This window comes from Ochotona curzoniae, unplaced genomic scaffold (assembly GCF_017591425.1).
Source record: "Ochotona curzoniae isolate NIBS_2020 unplaced genomic scaffold, NIBS_Ocur_1.0 contig_1014, whole genome shotgun sequence".
Taxonomy (NCBI): domain Eukaryota; kingdom Metazoa; phylum Chordata; class Mammalia; order Lagomorpha; family Ochotonidae; genus Ochotona; species Ochotona curzoniae.
Window position 1 is genome coordinate 4,074,850 of NW_024464920.1, and position 18,103 is coordinate 4,092,952.

The window sequence follows — 18,103 nt, forward strand, 5'->3', positions numbered from 1 at the left end:
CCCCGGCCGTCCAGCAACCCCGCCCCCTGGCCACCGGAGGCAGAAATACGGAAACTCCATCTTTACTCGCTGTGTAAACATCTCTGGTCTGTACATACATTTCATACATCATAGTGCAGGGCCTGAGGTCGGGCCGGGGGGCAGCACGGCAGCTCGCCTGCCTCCTCCAGCCCAACCTGCTCTGTGCAAACCAAGGTCCCTGGCTCCCCGGGCCCTCCCCCAGGGACCATGGGTGCATGAGGAGCTGGGGCAGCGGGGACACACGAAAGTGCTAGACTCAAACACTGGAGCAGAACAGGCAACTAGCACAAGCAAAAAGCGAGCGTGGGGGCAGGGAGAAGGAAGGGACTGAGATCTGCCCCTCTGGGCTCACCCAGCTGAGGCTCTAGGTCACCCCTAGAGCTGCCCTCCAGGAAGCTAGGGACCAGGGTGCTATGGACGAGGAAAGGCTGAGGTGGAGAGAGGGTGCCGGCCCCACCACCTCCCGGCCCTGCCACTCTTGAGATGTGGGATAGGTGCCCAGCCGTGTGTGTGTGTGTGTGTGCGCGCGCGCGTGTATGTGTGTGCGTGCAGGAGGTGGAGCCAAGCCAGGGATTCTTGGGGCGCCTAGAGGGCTGAACAGGAAGGAGAGGGAGGGTGAGAAAGCCAGCTCTCAGGGGAGAGAACGGAGGAGACGCCAGCACAGTCTCAGAGTAGCGGCCAAGGAGGGGAGCCAGATAGCCTGGGACAGGTCCCCCAGCCCAGCCAGGGGGGTGACAGCAGCAACTGGTCCACATGATGAGGACAGAAAACCAAACAGAAAGGAATTCAATGAGAAACGCTGCGGCAAGTCAGGGAGGGGCGGTGCACCTCACCCCCTGTGAAGCGCCACCCCGAGCTGGGGCGCTCACCCACCACTGTCCAGAGCAGGTGGGATCCCCTCCTGTGTCAGCACCACTCTTTGGGCCCATTTCTGTCCAACCAGGGACTTGGGATGGGGACTGACGACAAGGGAGGCACCAGGTCAGAAACGTGGGCTCACAGGAGTGTAACAGGGACCTGCACAGTAAGGGCAGAGCGAGACTGCAGCCCCCCGGCCTGCCGGTTGAGCAAATCCTCCGGAAGACTGGGCCTGGGCACCCGGCCCTGCCAGGTGACATGAAGGGAGAAAGGGCAGGCAGTGGCAGGCCTAGCCACTCAGTGGGTGCAGGTCAACTTTGACCTTCTCCCCGCAGCTCAGCATTCCAATGGTAGGGAAGAAGCCTCCAGAAGGTACAACAGCATCTTTCTTCCCAATGATCTTGCCATTCCGGGTGAAGAAAACCTGGGACAGAGATGGGCATAGGAATGGAACGGGCAGGCTGCAGCCTCTTCTGCCAGAGGAACTACACATTCAAGGCCCAAACAGGCATGGCATAATAAGAGACCACAAGGGGGCGCCCTGGGCTGGAAAACTACTGTCTCCCCCACTCAGCAGTCCCTTGCAGGCCCCTTTCCCACCTGGCCCCGGACCCTGCAACATCCTGCCCAGCCAAGCGCTCCAAGTACTCACCACCACCTTCTTGCCCTCGTGTTCTTGCTCTATCTCTTCCCCATCATCTTCTTCCTCTTCCCCCTCCCCTTCCTGGTGCAGGTACATGACATTCCGGACGTTCCGGACGGCCCGGGCAGTTGGAGACAGGATTACTGTGTCACAACTGTCATCACTGTCCCCTAGGAGACCAAAAAACCTCAGCTCCTGGGATCATCGCCTCCACCCTTGTCCCAACCAGCCCAACTCACCTTCGCTGTCCAGGATGTAGTCACGGGGGAACATGATGCCACAGCCCATGATGTCTCCTTTGTAGCAGCGCGGCCCAAAGGGGTCCCCCATGCCGCTGCCATGGAAGATCTTCCCATCATCTGTGGGAGGGAAAGGACAGGACCAGGCTGGCAGGGGGTCTGACACTGAATGCCCAGTGGGCACTTGCCCACCTGCTGTGCTGGCTCAGAGGAGACACATGTGGGAAGGGACGCAGCGCGTCCCTCAACACAAGGGAACTGGTGGGAGCAAGGGGAGGCAGGGGAGAGGTGGAGAACTCAAAGCTGCTAGATAAGGACCCAGAGCGAGCCCAGCAGACCCCAACAAGCAAGCAGAGCCTCTGCAGGTCTGCGGGAGGACGTAGAGGCAGTAGACTCAGAGGCCTGGAATGTCCAGTTGGGGCCCAGATCTCCCGCTGTGGCCTGCTCCCCTGGCTTTCGGGGCTGGGAGGAGAAACATGGATGGGGACAAAGTGCTGGCAGTCCGGAACAGGGGAGGGTCAACTGCAGAAGGGGAAAGTAGCCAGGCCACTCATAAGGGGAGCGGCCCAAACGAACGCCCCAATGCCTCAATTCCCATCCCCCACCCCACCCTCACTACTCTCCCTACCCTAGGGCAGCCCTACTCACCTGCATGGTAAGCCACGGAACCTCGGCTCCAGCCAGGGTGCCTGTTCTTGGGGTAGTCCTGCAACAGGCACAAAGAAGCAAACCTGTGGTGCCACACATACCACACAGGAGAGGGAAGGGGCAGAGGGCTGCCACTGAATCGGCCATGCTTTTGCAATAGGCTCCAACCCAAGAGATGGCTGCTCGCCAGGCCCCCGCAATCTCACACAGCCTGGGCCCACAGGGGCAGCAGGGAGCCCGCCCTGAGACAGGCCTCGGCGTGCGTGGCGTGCAGAGAGCAGTCACAAAGCTCTCCGGTTCTCGGTTGAGTGGGGTCTACCCTTCCACATTCCATCTCAGCTTAAAGCCCTCCCTCCACAGCCTGGGTGCCCCTGGGCTTCCCTAGAGATGATGGGTTCCATGACAACACAGCCCCATATGCAGAGTACCCCAGAACCCATGCCCACCTTCCGGGCCAGGCCCAAGGCGATGTAGCATTTTTCTCCGGGGTCCACAATCTCCACCTCAAAGTAGTGGCTGCGGGTGCTCAGGGGGTGCCGGGCCTGGGCGAGCCCCACATCCACGATGCTCTTGCCCTTCCCCAAGTATTCCAGCAGCTGTTGGAGGAGACCAGCGTCAGCAGGAAGGGTGGTGTTAGGTGAACACCACCTGCAAACCTGGTCCTCAGGCAGCCTGGGTACAGGCTTTAAGGTTGAACAAAAAGCAAAACAAAAACAAACAAACAAAAAAATGGCTCTAGAAGAAGCACAAGGTAGTCTCAACGACCCAGGCAGATGTGGAAGAATGAGGGCAGAGTGGGGGGTGCTGGTGGACAGCATGGGCAAGAGAAGCCCCCCTCCTTCCCACTGACTGCCTTGCTGCCCTCCTACTAACCCTAAGGCCGGCCCTGCTTGCCAAGAGCCAAGGCGGAGTAGGGCAGTGGTTGGAAGGCAAGATTTTCTGGCTGGGAGCCAGGCCAGGGGACCCCAAATGAGAATCACTTCACTGAACTCACCTGCTGGCCCTTTAGGGAAAAGCAGTGCAGATTGGCCTGAGATGAAGTGGGGTGACTTTCTCAGGGGACCCAATGGGGATATGGAGTATACACAAGTTAGGGGCGAATCCCAGAATTTGGGGGCTGGGGTGGGGGAGGCAGAAAGGGGTGAATTCAGAAGCTAATTCTGCAGAAGGGACTGACACAAGCTCTCAAGGTCTTTGCCGGGCTTCGTTTTGAAGAAAGGGGTTCATCACTGGGTCAGGAGGCGGGGAAACTGTGACAGTCAGCTCTGCTGCACCCCTGCACCATGAGGAGGCTTCCTGTCCCCAGCCCCTGGCCGCCGCGTGAGCCAGCTGTGGGGAGCTGGCAGAGGGCAGATGACGGGTGGGACTCAGTGGAGCCACTGTGGCTGTGCCTGGGCATGATGGGGTAGCAAGCCCTGAGCTGGGAGGGTTTATTTATCAGTTGTCATGGTAATAGTGGGGTTATGACTCAATCCCAGTCCCCTCAGTCTCCTACCCTCAGCACCACCTGGGATTCCTTAATCCCCTTTTAATTAGCTCAAAACTACCCCTCAGCTATCCTCCCACCCCTTCAGCTATGAAAGAAAGAAGGAAGGAAAGAAGGAAAAAAGGAAAAGAAAGAAAGAAAAAAGAAAAGGGGCCCGTGCAGTGGCCTAGCAGCTAAAGTCCTCGCCTTGAACAGACCAGGATCTCATGTGGGCGCCGGTTCTAATCCCGGCAGCTCCACTTCCCATCCAGCTCCCTGCTTGTGGCCTGGGAAAGCAGTTGAGGATGGCCCAAAGCCTTGGGACCCTGTACCCATGTGGGAGACCCGGAAGAGGTTCCTGGATCCTGGCTTCGGATCGGCATAGCACCAGGAGTAAATCATCGGACAGAAGATCTTCTCTCTGTCTCTCCTCCTCTCTGTATATCTGACTTTGTAATCAAAATAAATAAATGTTTTGAAAGAGAAGAGAAGAGAAGAGAAAAAAAGAGAAGAGAAGAGAAGAGAAGAGAAGAGAAGAGAAGAGAAGAGAAGAGAAGAGAAGAGAAGAGAAGAGAAGAGAAGAGAAGAAAAGGAAAAATTGCTCCTTGGGGACCTCCTGCTCACTGCCAACCTTGGACCCGGCCCTTTACCTGCAAGGACTCCTGCCTGAACAGGATGCACAGCACAGCCTCCCCTGTGGCTCTCAGCACAGGCTGGCCCTGGAGCACAGCTGCCCTTGATGGCCCTGGATCCCTAAAGCCCTGACCCCTCCAATCTATGTACCCCTCATCTCCCAAGGGATGAAGGGGACAGCTGGAGATGCCAGGAGACCACCTAACTGAATGCCCAGACCCCCCTGTCAATCCTGCTCACAGCTCTCAGTGCACTCAGCCCAGCTTCCCTCCCCAGCAAGCTAGGCGGGATGTGGTCTACACTCCAGCCAACCAAAGCAGCCCCCAGCCCACCCTCTCCAGCCAGCATTGCAGAACTGGGTGGGGGACCCCCACAGCTGCCCTTTACCCATTCTGTCCAACTGGCCTCGGCATAGGAAACATAGCGTTCACAGCTCCAGAGCCAAAAGACAGTCGGTCCAGACTCAAATCTCTGGGAAAAACCCGCCCAGCCATTCCCTCTGCCCCAGCCCTGCAGAGGACAGCCGCTACACTTTCACTAAGCTTTGCGGGGGCAGGGGGTGCTTCCTTAGGTAACAACCAGAAGCACCAGTGGCACTGGTCTGGGACTCGAAGTCCACTCCCATTCCCCACCACAGTGGTCAGATGGACAGTTGCCATCTCCATGACCAGGTCCCCAACACGGTGTGCCCTCCCCAGGAGAGGGGCCTTCACCCCTCAGTGTGGGAGCCACCCCGAAGCACCCGGGCCTCAGCCTTCTCAGCACCCTGCCAGGGAGCAGGCCAGCACACACTGACTCCCTAACAGGCCACAGCTGCTGCCCAGGACCCTGCAGTTTGGACTGCTAGAATCAGGGCGCTGCTATACATCTCTGCTCAGATGCCTTGGCAAGGAGACTCCAGCACCCTGGGTTTGAATTCTAACTCCAATGACTCAAGAGCCACAGACAAGACCCAGTCACCTCTTTAAGCCCTAGTGGCTTTTGTTTTTGTTTTTCATTAGTAAAATGGGAATAATACCACCTGTATTTCCAAAAAAGGGATGATAAAAAGACAAGATGAAGTGGCAGGTGCTCAACACAGAGCTGGACACCCAGCAAGGAAACGTCCACCACAAGGAAGGAAATGACCTCTCATCTCAACTCACCTCCACCCCCAGGCCACCCAGAACGGACGTCCACTCCTCAAGCTGCTGCCCCACCACATACCGCCCAATCAACAGGAATGTTCCTCTATACCTTTAGTGGCCTTGCAGACCCCACATCCTCCTGCACCCTCCAAAACACACGTACACACTAGCAGTGCCCAGAGAGGCCAAGCCAGTAGACATGATGGCACAGAATGGGGGTTTCATGCACTCCACACCCCCTCTTTGCTTCCTCCCTCTTCTCTCCTGGTACCTGCTAGCTGCCTCCTCCCCCTGTCAACAGAGCCCCTGGTAGCTCCTGACAGCAGCAAGGAAGGTCTCAGGACCCAGGGCATCCAGAAGCTGCCGGAGCGGGAGCGGAGCACATGTTCACCACCAGCCAGCTCAGGCCCCAAGCTGGTCTCCTTCTGGGGTGGCCCTGGGAGGACTCCAGGAAGGGTGGGGCCTCGGGGCTCCCCCTGCTCACTCCCCGTCACTAAGGAGTTGTCAGAGAGCTAGGAACAGGGGACACAGACCGACCGAGTCGGAGTCCACTAATCCACTGTCCCTCACCCTCCTGTGGTAAGCCCCGAGGAAGGGGTGAGCAAGCACCACACTCCTACCCGAGCCCAGCCCACGGACATTCTGCAACTACTGCGGGGTCTACAGGAGGGGTATGCCTTCGGTGAGGAAGCTAAGGCCATGGAAAGCAGAAGGCCATGCAACAAGAGCCACAACTGGCTACACAAAGATGCTCAGATCAAATAAGTGACTAAATTAACAGTGGTTGAATCCGGGCAATGGGCATACACGTGGTTCCTGCAGTTTCCTGTTTCATTTTTCTGTGTATCTGGAATTGTTCATACAGAAATGGCAGCAGAAACAGTAAGAAGAGCCCGGAGGTGACTTGCTCTTGCTTGTGGGAAGAACCAGTGAGAAGGGAGGAGAGGACCATGAGATCCCGATACAAGGAAGGCAGCAGGGATCAGGACCCCAAGGCAGCCAGGGGAGCACTCCCAGAAGGGTAACAGTGAAGGAATTTCATCTGAGAACCCCAACTCACTACGAGGAGGGGAGGCAAAGGAGGTGTCTGAGTGGGAGGGCCCAGTCTGCACTGATGCACCTCCATTTACAACAGGGTCAACAGGTCAACAACCCACCAAACACCCCCAGGGAGCTGATCCCACCATCCACTGCAGCTCGGGAACACGTGTGCCTTCACTGCCCAAGCCCTGCCGGGGCTGGCTGCTCACCCTGCAGGCAGGCGCAGCACCAAGGGGGCCCAGGTGCCAGCACTGCACGACAGCACCATCCCGCCTGCATCTGCCAGCCCAGGACAAGTTCGGGAGGCAGCTTCTACTGCAAGCATCTTGTTTTGGGACTGGCATAAAATTAGAAACTTCCATGTCAAAAAACACCCCAAGGTGGGAGCCATCGGATTTACAGAGAACAAGGTGGCGCACAGGGGGCAAAGACTGAAGGGCTGTGCTGACTTTGCGGCCGCCTTGCTGTCTGACATCTGAACAAGCCTCTTGCATGTTCTCTGGGGGGGCTGCTTCTCCACCCACAGCCAATCAAGAGGCTATGTGGAAATGTGTGGGCTTCCAGGGGGCACTGCCACAAACCTAGGAGTTGGGGTTACAAGCATCCTGCTGAGATGCCAATGGTTGCTCACCAAGGACCTCCGGGTGAGACAGTGTCAATGCCTGACTCAGACCTCCTGGTGCTGAAGGGCACACACTCCTGAGGGCGTCACATGGCAGAGGCCAAACCAGCCTCCGTAGCAGCAGGGTTCGGAGGCTCCAACAGGCCCAGAAGGAGGACTCAAAGAACAATTACACCGGGCATCTTTATAAAGACACAGGCATGGCCCAAATGATCTCTCACAGGCTCCTCAAGGATGCCACAGCCCCTGTCTGCCTTTGTTTCCCCCAGAGAACTCCATCCTGCTTGCTGTCCCAGGCTGGAGAGAGGATCTGAGAAGAGAGCCAAACTCAATAGTTTAACTTTCGTCTTAGAAAGAAAACATTCCGAAATGAGTGGCCTGAGGCTGCTGGTGGAGGGTGGGGAGGAAGGAAGGCTATTTATAAATGTCTACGGGATTCCGCATCAGTTAGAAAAGATTGCCTGGGAGGAGCTGGAAGCAGAGTGTGGATGAGTCCAGGAACAGACAGGATGCCAGGAAAACACTCTCACAGAGAGGCCGGGGATGCGAACTGGACCGTGGCCCTGGCTCAGCCCCAAATTCAGCTCTGTGAATGTCATCAGAACGATGGCAGAAGGGGAAAGGAAGGAAGGAGAGCCAGGGCCACGGCAGCAGGAGGGCACTCTCCCAGAGATGGACTACGGTGAACCCCACAAGGGGGGGATCTTGCTTATCAGCCACTCCCATCCCCAACCATCTCTGCTTTGCTCAAGGCTGTGGTGGAAACAGCCTGGGTTGGGGTAAGAAGGTCAGAGGGCACAGGGAAAGGCCAGGCCAGGGGGAGCGGCCAAAGGGCAGCAGTAGGGGGTGCAGGGGAGGGGGAACAACTGGAAGTGGGAGGCCCCAGCTGCCAACTGAAGGCCAGGGCCAGACCCCTTATTCAACACCCACCTGTTCACTCCCACCACAGCCAGAGGCACAGCAGGGAGCTAACAGGGTCCAGGAGCTCCCCAAGAAATCTTAAAACCCGGGGAGAGCCCAGAGCAGATCTGAGGAGAGGGGCTCAGAAAGCAAGCCTGGAGACTCCAGGATTCTCAGATTACCTCCACCTGCCTCCCCCCATCTTCCAGGAAACACAAAAAAGCTTGATTTTGAAGCTTGCTCAAGAAAGATCTTCAAAGTCCCACACATGTGCAGGACTTGAGACCATGCCCACCCTGCATACCATGTGTGCAAAAGTCTGGGCCAGCCAAGCTGGGGTCAAGCCAAAAGGTTGAGCCAGGGAGCCTGGCCCCGATCAGTCACCAGTCCTTCACAGGCAAGTGTGCAGGCCAAGTGAACCATACATCAAAAGCAATCCTGACTCGTTTTAAGGGCCAAACAGCTAACTGGAACTCTCCAATGCAGGGGCAGGGAAGAAGTGCCAAGGAAGACACAGATCTGAACCCAAAGTCCCAGGCTGTCCTGCTCCAAGCCTCCTTTCCCCAGAGCCCCTGGCACGCTCACATGCCCCACAGTGCTCAGCCCAGCCCTCCGCGGCTGTGGCCCCCCCCATCCACACACTCACAGTGCCACAGACGCGGACGTCGTGCAGCCGGCCCCACTCGTCCTCGTAACTGTCCACCATCATGATGCTGTCGTCCTCGCGGCCCAGCTCAGCGTTGAGGTGCAGCCGTACCTCCTCACCCAGGGAGTGCATGCCCACTGCTGGGAACAGCCCATCCGGGGACATGGGCATGATGGTAGAACCCACCTGCAGGGGAGAGAGGAGGGAGCCGCCACCTGAGCCACTTTTGCATATCTCATCCAACTCTCACGAGGGTTTTTGTTCTGTTCTGTTTTTTAACGTATTTGAAAGGCAGGTGTCAAAGGGAGAAACAGAACTTCCATTTACTGGTTCACTCCCCAAATGGCCCAGAGGAACGAGAGCTTGAAACTCCATTCAGATCTCCCACTTGGGTGACAAGGGCCCAAGCACCTGAGCCATCCTCTGCTGCTTTCCTAGACCATTAGGAGCTGGATGGGAAGTACAACTGCTGGGATTTATCAAATCAGTGCTCTGAGACACAGGCCTCGAGCAGCAGCTTCACCCTCTTGCCATGATGACAGTTCCTCACAAGGGTACTCTTAAGATGATACAATCAATTAAAAAAGCATATGCACTAATAAGATTTTTAAAAACCAAAGGTACAGAAAAGTCCAAAACCTGTTAGGTACTCCTGGCCAAATAAGATATCCACAGAGCTAAAAAAAAAAGTCTCTTCTCTTGCTGCCAAGCACCCTTGGGCCACATGAGTGTGACGAGAAGCAGGAAAACACTGAGGCACAGCTGCTTCGCCGAACCTGAGCAGGCAACCTGCTCTGGGTGATAGAGCTGGGCAGAAGCCAGAGCCGAACCTGAGCAGGCAACCTGCTCTGGGTGACAGGACTGGGCACAAACAAGGGCCGGGTGCCTCTCGCTTCTGTCTGCTCTTTGTTCTTTTTTTTTTTTTTTTAAGATTTATTTTATTTTTTGATTGGAAAGGCGATTATACAAGAGAGGAGAGACTGAGAGGAAGATCTTCAGTTTGATGGTTCACTCCCCAAGTGGCTGCAACAGCTGGAGCTGAGCCAATCCGAAGCCAGGAACTTCTTTCAGATCTCCCACGCGGGTGCAGGGTACCAAACTTTGACAGGCCATAAGCAGGGAGCTGGATGGGAAGCAGGGCCACCAGGATTGAAACCGGCGCCCATTTGGGATCCCGGCACAAGCAAGGCAAGGACTTTAACCACTACGCTAACATGCCAGGCCCTGCTCTTTATTCTTGATTGCCACCTGCCTCTCCCTGGAGAGAAGAGGGAAAAGGGAAACCATACGCAGAAAGGGGGTGGACGTGCACAGTGCTTAAGGCACCACTGGGATACCCACCACCCATATCAGGGTGCCTGGATTTGAATCCAAACTCCACTTCCTATTAACACACACTCCAAGATGCAACAGATGATGGCTCAAGTACGTGGGTCCCCCTGCCACACACGTGAGAGATGAGGATGGAATTCCAGGCTCTTGGTGCTGTCCTGACCCAGCCCTAGTTGATGCAGGCATTTGAGGAGTGAATCGGCAGGTGTAAGATTTCTCTCTAGAGGATCTGTCTCTATGTTTTTCTGCCTCTCAAATAGAGAAACAGATAAAGAAGTGGCATAGTTCCAAAAGTATTCAAGTAAAAAAAATCCAGAGAGAACCCCCAGCTTTTGTAGTCAGTCCATAATCTTCCTCTTTTTTCCCGCTACCACTCCACCCCCCTCCTGCTCAAAACCTTTCCCAAATACTCCGACTTCATCAGTTTCCACTCATCCTCACTGCTCCTCACTACCTACTCCCTGAGCACCATCCCCCGCCCCTGAGCAATGGAGGCAGCTCCTCCAGCACTCGGAGGCCTCACAAGGGACCGCAGGAAATGAGAACTAAGCTCGTGAGATGCTGGGAGAGACCCAGACAGCCGACTCCACAATTGCAGTGTGGATCCTCAGGTAGCTTCAAGGTCCTTCCAGCCCACTCAGGAATTTTTACTCACTCGCTTCCCATTTTTGGTGAAGAAGATCTGGGCAGTCTGCACGTCGAAGGACACAGGCTCAATGCCGCAGCCGATCCGGTCCCCGGAGTTGCACTTGGACCCGAACTGGCGGCCCTTGGCTCGGCCATTGTACAGCCTGTAGACAGAGTTGCAGGGACACACACTAGTTGCCATCATCTCCCCACACAGGCAGCTGAGGTCTCCCAGCTCCCAGTCACTTGGTGATACTGTGCCTCCCTCCCCGTCCCCACACCCAAGTCCTGGGTAGAGCCCCCATTCTCCTTCAAGCGTGAAAACTTGGTCAGAAGTCTATGAAAAAAAAAAAAAAAGACTCTATGAAAACCTGCTAAGTAGATGAAGAAATGGCAAAATCTATCACCCCAAGCATGGAAAGCCTTCATATTTAAGATTCTCAAGTCCACAGGGGAGGCCCCATTCCCCATGGGGGAACTCACTTGCCATCATCTGCATGGTAGGCCACAGAGTCGGGCAGCCAACCAGGCTGGTGATCCAAGCTATAGTACTGGGGGACCAGCCCCACAGCAATGGTGCCCCGGACACCGCTGTCCACGATAGATACCTGGAGGAAGAGAAGAGCCAGTGGGCATGGGAAACACAGTGACATGTTGGGGGAGTTGAGGTGCATAGGGATGGAGGCTCAAAGGACACGAGGCATGGGAATCTGAGAAAGACAGGACACACTCAGAGATGCTTTGGCAGGGCACGCGAGCCTGCCTTATCACCATTACTCAGCAAATTCCTTCTAAGCTTGGGAAAAAGTCAGTAGAAGGTAGGTTTGGGTCAGAAAGGGAAAGGAGCGCATAGGGGCAGGGTGACAGGACTCCAGGGCCCCCAATCCAAGACGGGGCTCTCAGATCAGGGGTCAAGCTTTGCTGGGCCCTTTCCCTAGCCAATAAGGAGGCCCTGATGGACAAATGAAAGGACGAGGTTGGGAACCTCCATGCAGCTTAAAGATCTCACCCTGATCAAATCCTGGTTCTCCACCCCACTACCTTGATCACCTCAAAATAATTGCTGTCCTTGGTCAAAGGTCGGGAAGCCACGTAGCAGCCAACTTCACCAGAGTTTCCATGGTAACTGAAGGAAGAATGAGGGGGGAATTCCATTAGCAGTGCAATCAGCCTCTCACTCCCCAGCCTGCCCCTCACCTCCATGAAGATCAGCACGGAGGAGAACCCATTAGGACACCTGTGACACCCACACCACAGCAAGACACTTAAGGTCACTGTCCCATTCCCACTGCCTCCAACAGGGGTCCAGCCCACAGTAGGCCAATGCAAGCCTGGTTTCTTTATTTTCATGGGGAGAAGGGTGCGCATCAGCCCTGCGTTGTCTGTCAGAGGTCTCACAAGCCTGCGTCAAGGGACTGGTCTATAAGTGAAGCCAGAGGCTGGGAGACCTGCACCCCAGATCCCAGTGCCTGAGTGCCTGTCTGCTCCCAGTGTCAGTTTCCTGCCAGGTCCCAGGGATGGCTCACAAGTTAGGTTCCTGTCACCCACGTGGGAGACTGGATTGAGCTCCTGCACTCCAGTTGCAGCCTGGCTCAGTCCAAGCCATGGTGGGCACATGAGATGTTAGTCAGCAGATGTGAGACCCTGTCTCTCTATCCCCAGCCTGTCAGGGAGAGAAATGACCTCAGTCTCTCAGGCTGCAACTTCTGCGCCTCTTTTCTGGCCAGCTCTGTCCTCAGTGGCAGCAGAGAAGAGCTGGGCCCCTGGACTGAAGCCTGTGTCACTCAGAAGGCCGCCGTCCCCATTCCCCATGCCACTGAACTAAAGAACATTTCTCCTTTCCCCGTTGTGAGAGAATTAGGCTCCATAAGGAATTGAGGGAAAGGATTCAAGCCACACACACACACACACACACACACCAAAACCAAAACAAAAAACCCACAAACACACATACAAACCAAAGACGAGGGAGGTGTTGGGCAGGATACACTGCAGGCCTGTTCTTCCCAGACAGGAAATCCCTTGCCCTTTAAGGTCTGATCCAAGACGTGGGCAGGAGGAGACTCTGCCTGCTTCTCCTCAAAGCCCTCGGAGAATTCCCGAGACCCCACAGCCTCCTACACAGACATGGTCATCCTCAAAGCCCACCCGAGACAGACTGCCGGCCCGACCATTTCCTTGCCATTGCAGGATAGAGTGATGCTGTGACCAAGGCAGAGAGGGGAGGGCACAGGGAAGCATCAGGCTTTCAGAAAAGCTCCTAAAATCAAGTATACCCTCCCTTCCCAGTGTGCTATAGACAGCAGGCAAGCCCCTTCCTCAGCAAAAGCCACAGGTCGCCTCTCACACCACCTACAGTACCAAAGCCAAATGTAGCAACATTCCCCCTAAACTCACCTTAAAGTGTCTCCGTCCACAAGAATATGTTTGAACCTCTCCTGGTACCGGAAAGCCCGCACCTCTCGGATCTCCCGAATCCGCCGGCGCCAATTCAGAAACCGGTAGTGCAGGTTGAGGTCATCCATCTTGTTCATGAGAACAAACCTGCCAGAACAGAGATTAAGGGAGAAGCAGGACCTTGAGCAGAGCCTTCCCTTAGTTAGCCTGACAGGTCCACACGTGGAAAAGGTGCTGAACTGAAAGCCATCTACTCAGATTGACATCAGCAACCCCCATCATTTACTGAGTTTGTTTTGAGTAGAGCTATTAAACATAAATGGAGTTGGGCCCTGCACAGTAGCCTAGCAACTAAAGTCCTTGCCTTGAACACGCTGGGATCCCATATGGGCACTGGTTCTAATCCCAGCCACCCTGCTTCCCATCCAGCTCCCTGCTTGTATCCTGGGAAAGCAGTCGAGGAAGGCCCAAAGCCTTGGACACTGTACCCGCATGGGAGACCTGGAAGAACCCCCTGACTTTGAGTCAGTTCAAGTCTGGCTGTTGCAGCCATTTGGGGAGTGAATCAACAGATGAAGATCTTTTTCATCTTCTCTCTGAAAATCTGCCTTTCCAATAAAACTAAAATCTTTTTTTCTAAAGATTTATCTATTCTTACTGGAAAGACAGACATACAGAGAGGAGGAGAGACAGAGAGGAAGATCTTCTGTCCCATGATCACTCCCCAAGTGACTGCAATGGTCAGAGCTGAAGGGATCTGAAGCCAGGAGCCCAGATCCTCTTCCAGATCTCCCACATGAGCACAGGGTCCCAAGGCCTTGGGCCATCCTCGACTGTTTTCCCAGACCATGAGCAGGGAGCTGGACAGGAAGCGGGGCTGCCGGGATTAGAACCAGCGCCCATATGGGATCCTGGCTCATGCAAGGCAAGAACTTTAGCCTCCAGGCCACCGCACCAGGTCTAAAACTAAAATCTTAAAAAGAAGAAGAAGAAGAATGGGATCCCCATTCTCATGAGGTTTCCAGTCTTGTATATGTAGGAGGGAGTGGTGGGGGCACAACAGACAAATAGTTGTAACAATTTTGAACAGTGGATGGGAAAAAAACAAATTGTTGTGAAAATGGGGGTGTTTGGGGGAGTGGGCAGAGGACAAAGCTGGGCTCTTTTCAGAGGTGACACCTGAGTGGAAAAGGAGTCAGGCATGTGTTGAACTCCAGAAAGAACCATCCAAAAAGAGAGGCCAGTCAGCACACAGGTCCTTGGGCGGAGGAGCACAGGCACGGCAGATAAACTGAAGGTCAGGGAGGCTGAGGGAGAACGGATGACGGGACCAGCAGCTGGTCAAGACCCTAGAGCTTAAAGTTGGTGAGCAGGTTGGATTCGAGGTCAAGGGTGATGAGAAGTCTCCAACGGGGACCGGCAAAGGACATGAGCAGACAACCAGGAGATTGCATTGGAGCCGCAATGGCATCTGCTAAGATGGCCCCAGTGGGATGACCCCGTCCCAGCATTCGCACACCCAGTACGAACAAATGAACGAATGCATGCATTTTTTTCCTTCCTGGGAGCCAAAAGTGAGAAAAGGGTATTCTCCTCTCATCCCCCAAAAAAGGGTTCCTTGCAGTTCCCCCGACAGCGCCCTGCACATACACAGCAGGTGTTTCTCGTAAGCTTTTGCTGGGCTCAAGACCATCTGAAAGGGCAGATTCTCCATCTCCGGCAGCGGCTATCAGCCACCACGTGGTGCACTGGTGGGCAGCCGTGGGGGGCAGCCCTAGAGTCCTGCCTCCTCCCGGGTAACTCGGGACGGGACGCCCACCCCAGACAGGCGCTGGCGGCCTGAGGGACATCCGTCTGCAAGCGGCGGCAGCACTAGGCCCAGCCTGCTTCCCCTGGTCATTTCACAGGGGGACCAGGGGGCCCCAGCCCGTCAAGGGGACTCCGCCCCGACGCCCCAAAGACCAGGCACCCGGCCAGCCAGCAGACCCCGGGACCCGATCCCGGAACCCACGCCAGGCCCCCGCCAGGCCCCCTTCTCCGCCTCGGACTCCGGGGAGACCAGAGGCCTCCGGGACCCCGCCTCCCCCCGTCCCCGCCTACCGGGGCCGCCGCGTCCTCCTCATCCATAGGCCTCTCAGCTCCGCACACAAGCTCTTCGGCCGCCGCCGCCACCACACACATCCGGGTCCCCGCCCTTCCTACGCTAGTCCGAAGCCCGCCCCTCAACGCCGACCTCAGCCAATCTTTACGGGCTTCTGAAGACGGACACCTGCTTCAGCCAATCGTCGGGCTCAGGGTGTGGGGCGCGGCCCGGTGAGCCGGGTACCTAGCGCCGGGTGCCGCGTCTGGTCTACCCGGGTGGAGGCGACGTGGCGGCGCGAACGTCGCCCCCGGTACCCTGGGCGGCTCCGGCGCGGGGCGGCGGCTACGCTCGCACTCGTCCCATGCCAGCTGTATTTCCTTTGAATCCACTGTGATGAAATACGGGTCGTTATTATCTCACGGAGGAGCCGGAGGTGCGTCCCACGGTTACCGCACACTGTGTCCTATCCCGAGGTCCATTTCCTATCAGCGTTCCTTCGTTCTGACACATTCCATTCCAGGGGGAGAGAACTTGGCAGGCCGAGAGCACCGGGGTGGGAACGGGAGGAAAGTGAGAGGAACAACCGTTACTCCATTTGGCAAAGGCAGAAATGGGTATCCATGGCGAATACCTGCCAGAGCCCAGATCAGCTTGTTCCTGTGGAAGCCTGCCTTCTCTGAGCTCCCCCCCCCCCCCCCCGGGCCCCTGGAGTGTACAGTTGTCACAAACTAACTCACGCTACACCGCTCTTCCTCGAGTCTCATCTCAACCCGAGGGCAGTCAAGAAGTGACCAGCCCAGGCACCTCCCACTTCATCCCACATCAGATCTCCTTCTAGAAGCTCAGCAGGGCCTGGGATGGAGTTGGGCCGAGGAAGGGGTTTTCTATGTGTTGGTCCTCTCTGCTGGGTTGCCTTCCCTTCCAATACCCCCTATGGGACAGGCTCTTCTGGGTAGTGACCACTTTTTTGGCTTTCTTGGGATCTGATTGGCTTTTGCATGTATTTGATGACTGACTTTATTGGGATTTAAAAAGAAAACCTGACATATCATGGGCCGTACGTGTTTGGTAAGTCTTGAAAATAAGACCTGACCAACCACGTTAGTACTGTGGGCAGAGATGGAGTTGATTCTGGGTCTTGTAGAGAAGCGTTCTAAGCCCAGGTTCGTGTACAGCGTACAAAGTTTATTCAGCTGGGGAGAAAACAATCACACGCGTGCACGTGGACGTAATTGAGAAGGGAGCCGCGCAGGGAGAAAAGAGTGGGGGCAGGGAGGCAGCAGGTGGAGGAGCGGCTCAGCACCTGCCTTAGTCTTGGCCTCCGATGGAAAAGAGAGCAAGCACCTCCAGGCACCTCCTTTTGTGAGGTAATGTGGTCACCTGGGAGATTTATGTTACCACCTAAAATTCCGCAGGGAACTTAATAGACATGGTTATGTAGTGATTTGCCCCAGGCCCTGCATGAAAATAAGGTAGCCTGAGAAAGAAAATGTTATGACAAGTAAGATAGAATTACATGGGGTGGGCCCTGGTGCCATGGTTCAGTGCCTAAATCCTCATCTTGCATGTGCTAGGATCCCAAACACGCACCGGTTCCCGTCCTGGCTGCTCCGCTTCCCTTCCAGCTCCCTGCTGGTGGCTTGGGAAAATAATGGAGGATGGCCCAAAGCTTGGGGACCTTGCACTTGCATGGGAAAGCCAGAAGCTCCCGGCTCCTGGCTTCGGATTGGCTCAGCTCTGGCCATTGCAGCCTTTTGGGGACTGAACAATGAATGGAAGATCTTTTTCTCTGTGTCTCATTCTCTTTGGAAATCTGCCTTTCCAGTGAAAATAAATAAATCTTAAGAAGAAGATGAAGAAAAGAATGACATGAGGCAGGGCTGTGTGGTTGGTGACCCCAGCTCAGCAAGCTGCCCTGTCCCAAGTCATCAGGAGAGTGACCGTATCAGCTGTCACAAAGGACTCCTGTGTTCCTTTGTAATCAGTCCCTCCCTCTCACTGTCTGTCCCAGGAGATTGCTGACCTGCTGTTTGTCGGTAGTTTAGCTTGTGTGTTGTTTTATTTAAGAGAGTTGTGGGGGCCCAGCAGTGTAGCCTAGAGGCTAAAGTTCTCACCTTGCATCTAGCAGGATCCTATCTGGGCTACAGCTCATGTCCCAGTTGCTCCACTTCCCATCCAAATCTCTGCTCTTGGCCTGAGAAAGCAGTGGAAAAATGACCCAACGCCTTGTGGCCCTGCACCCACATGGGAGACCTGGGAGAAGCTCCTGGCTCCTGCCTTCAAATTGGCTCAGCTCTGGCCATTACGACCTCTTGGGGAGTGAATCAGTGGATGGAAGATCTTTCTCTCTCTTTGCATCCCGTAATTCTTTCTGTCCTGTATCTGAAACCCTTTGTCAGTAAATTGAGAAGTTAGACTCCCACTTGTCCATTTGAGCTTCTGAATACTTCGGAGGTTGATGTTCAGTTTCATTGTTCATTACTACGCTGAAAGGACAAAGGGCAGCACCTTAGGGCTTCCTCCCTTGCGAAAGGGTGTGGGGTTTTGACTGGTGACAAAACTGGGCAAGTGTTTTCCAAAGTGGCTGGATCATTCTAAATCTGGTCCAGATATTCCACCTCATCCCCAGCTGTTTTTTTATATATATTTATTTTTATTACAAAGTCAGATATACAGAGAGGAAGAGAGACAGAGAGGAAGATCTTCGGTCCGATGATTCACTCTCCAAGTGCCCCCAAGTGACCTCAACGGCCGGTGCTGTGCCAATCCGAAGCCAGGAGCCAGGAACTTCCTCCAGGTCTCCCACATGAGTGCAGGATCC

At 55.3% G+C, this 18,103-nt stretch overlaps 1 protein-coding gene across 1 annotated transcript; it reads right to left on the reverse strand.

Annotated features, from left to right (window-relative positions):
- Positions 1-406: 406 nt before the first annotated feature.
- Positions 407-15,382, reverse strand: SPRYD3 (SPRY domain containing 3). Its single transcript, XM_040979447.1, has 11 exons — positions 15,300-15,382; positions 13,200-13,346; positions 11,853-11,928; positions 11,286-11,410; positions 10,831-10,966; positions 8,844-9,029; positions 2,856-3,005; positions 2,410-2,467; positions 1,762-1,881; positions 1,532-1,692; positions 407-1,303 (listed from the first exon to the last, which is right to left on the reverse strand). Exons 1-11 carry the CDS (start codon positions 15,320-15,322, stop codon positions 1,169-1,171), a joined length of 1,317 nt encoding a protein of 438 aa, XP_040835381.1. The 5' UTR covers positions 15,323-15,382; the 3' UTR covers positions 407-1,168.
- Between the last annotated feature and the right edge of the window lie 2,721 nt (positions 15,383-18,103).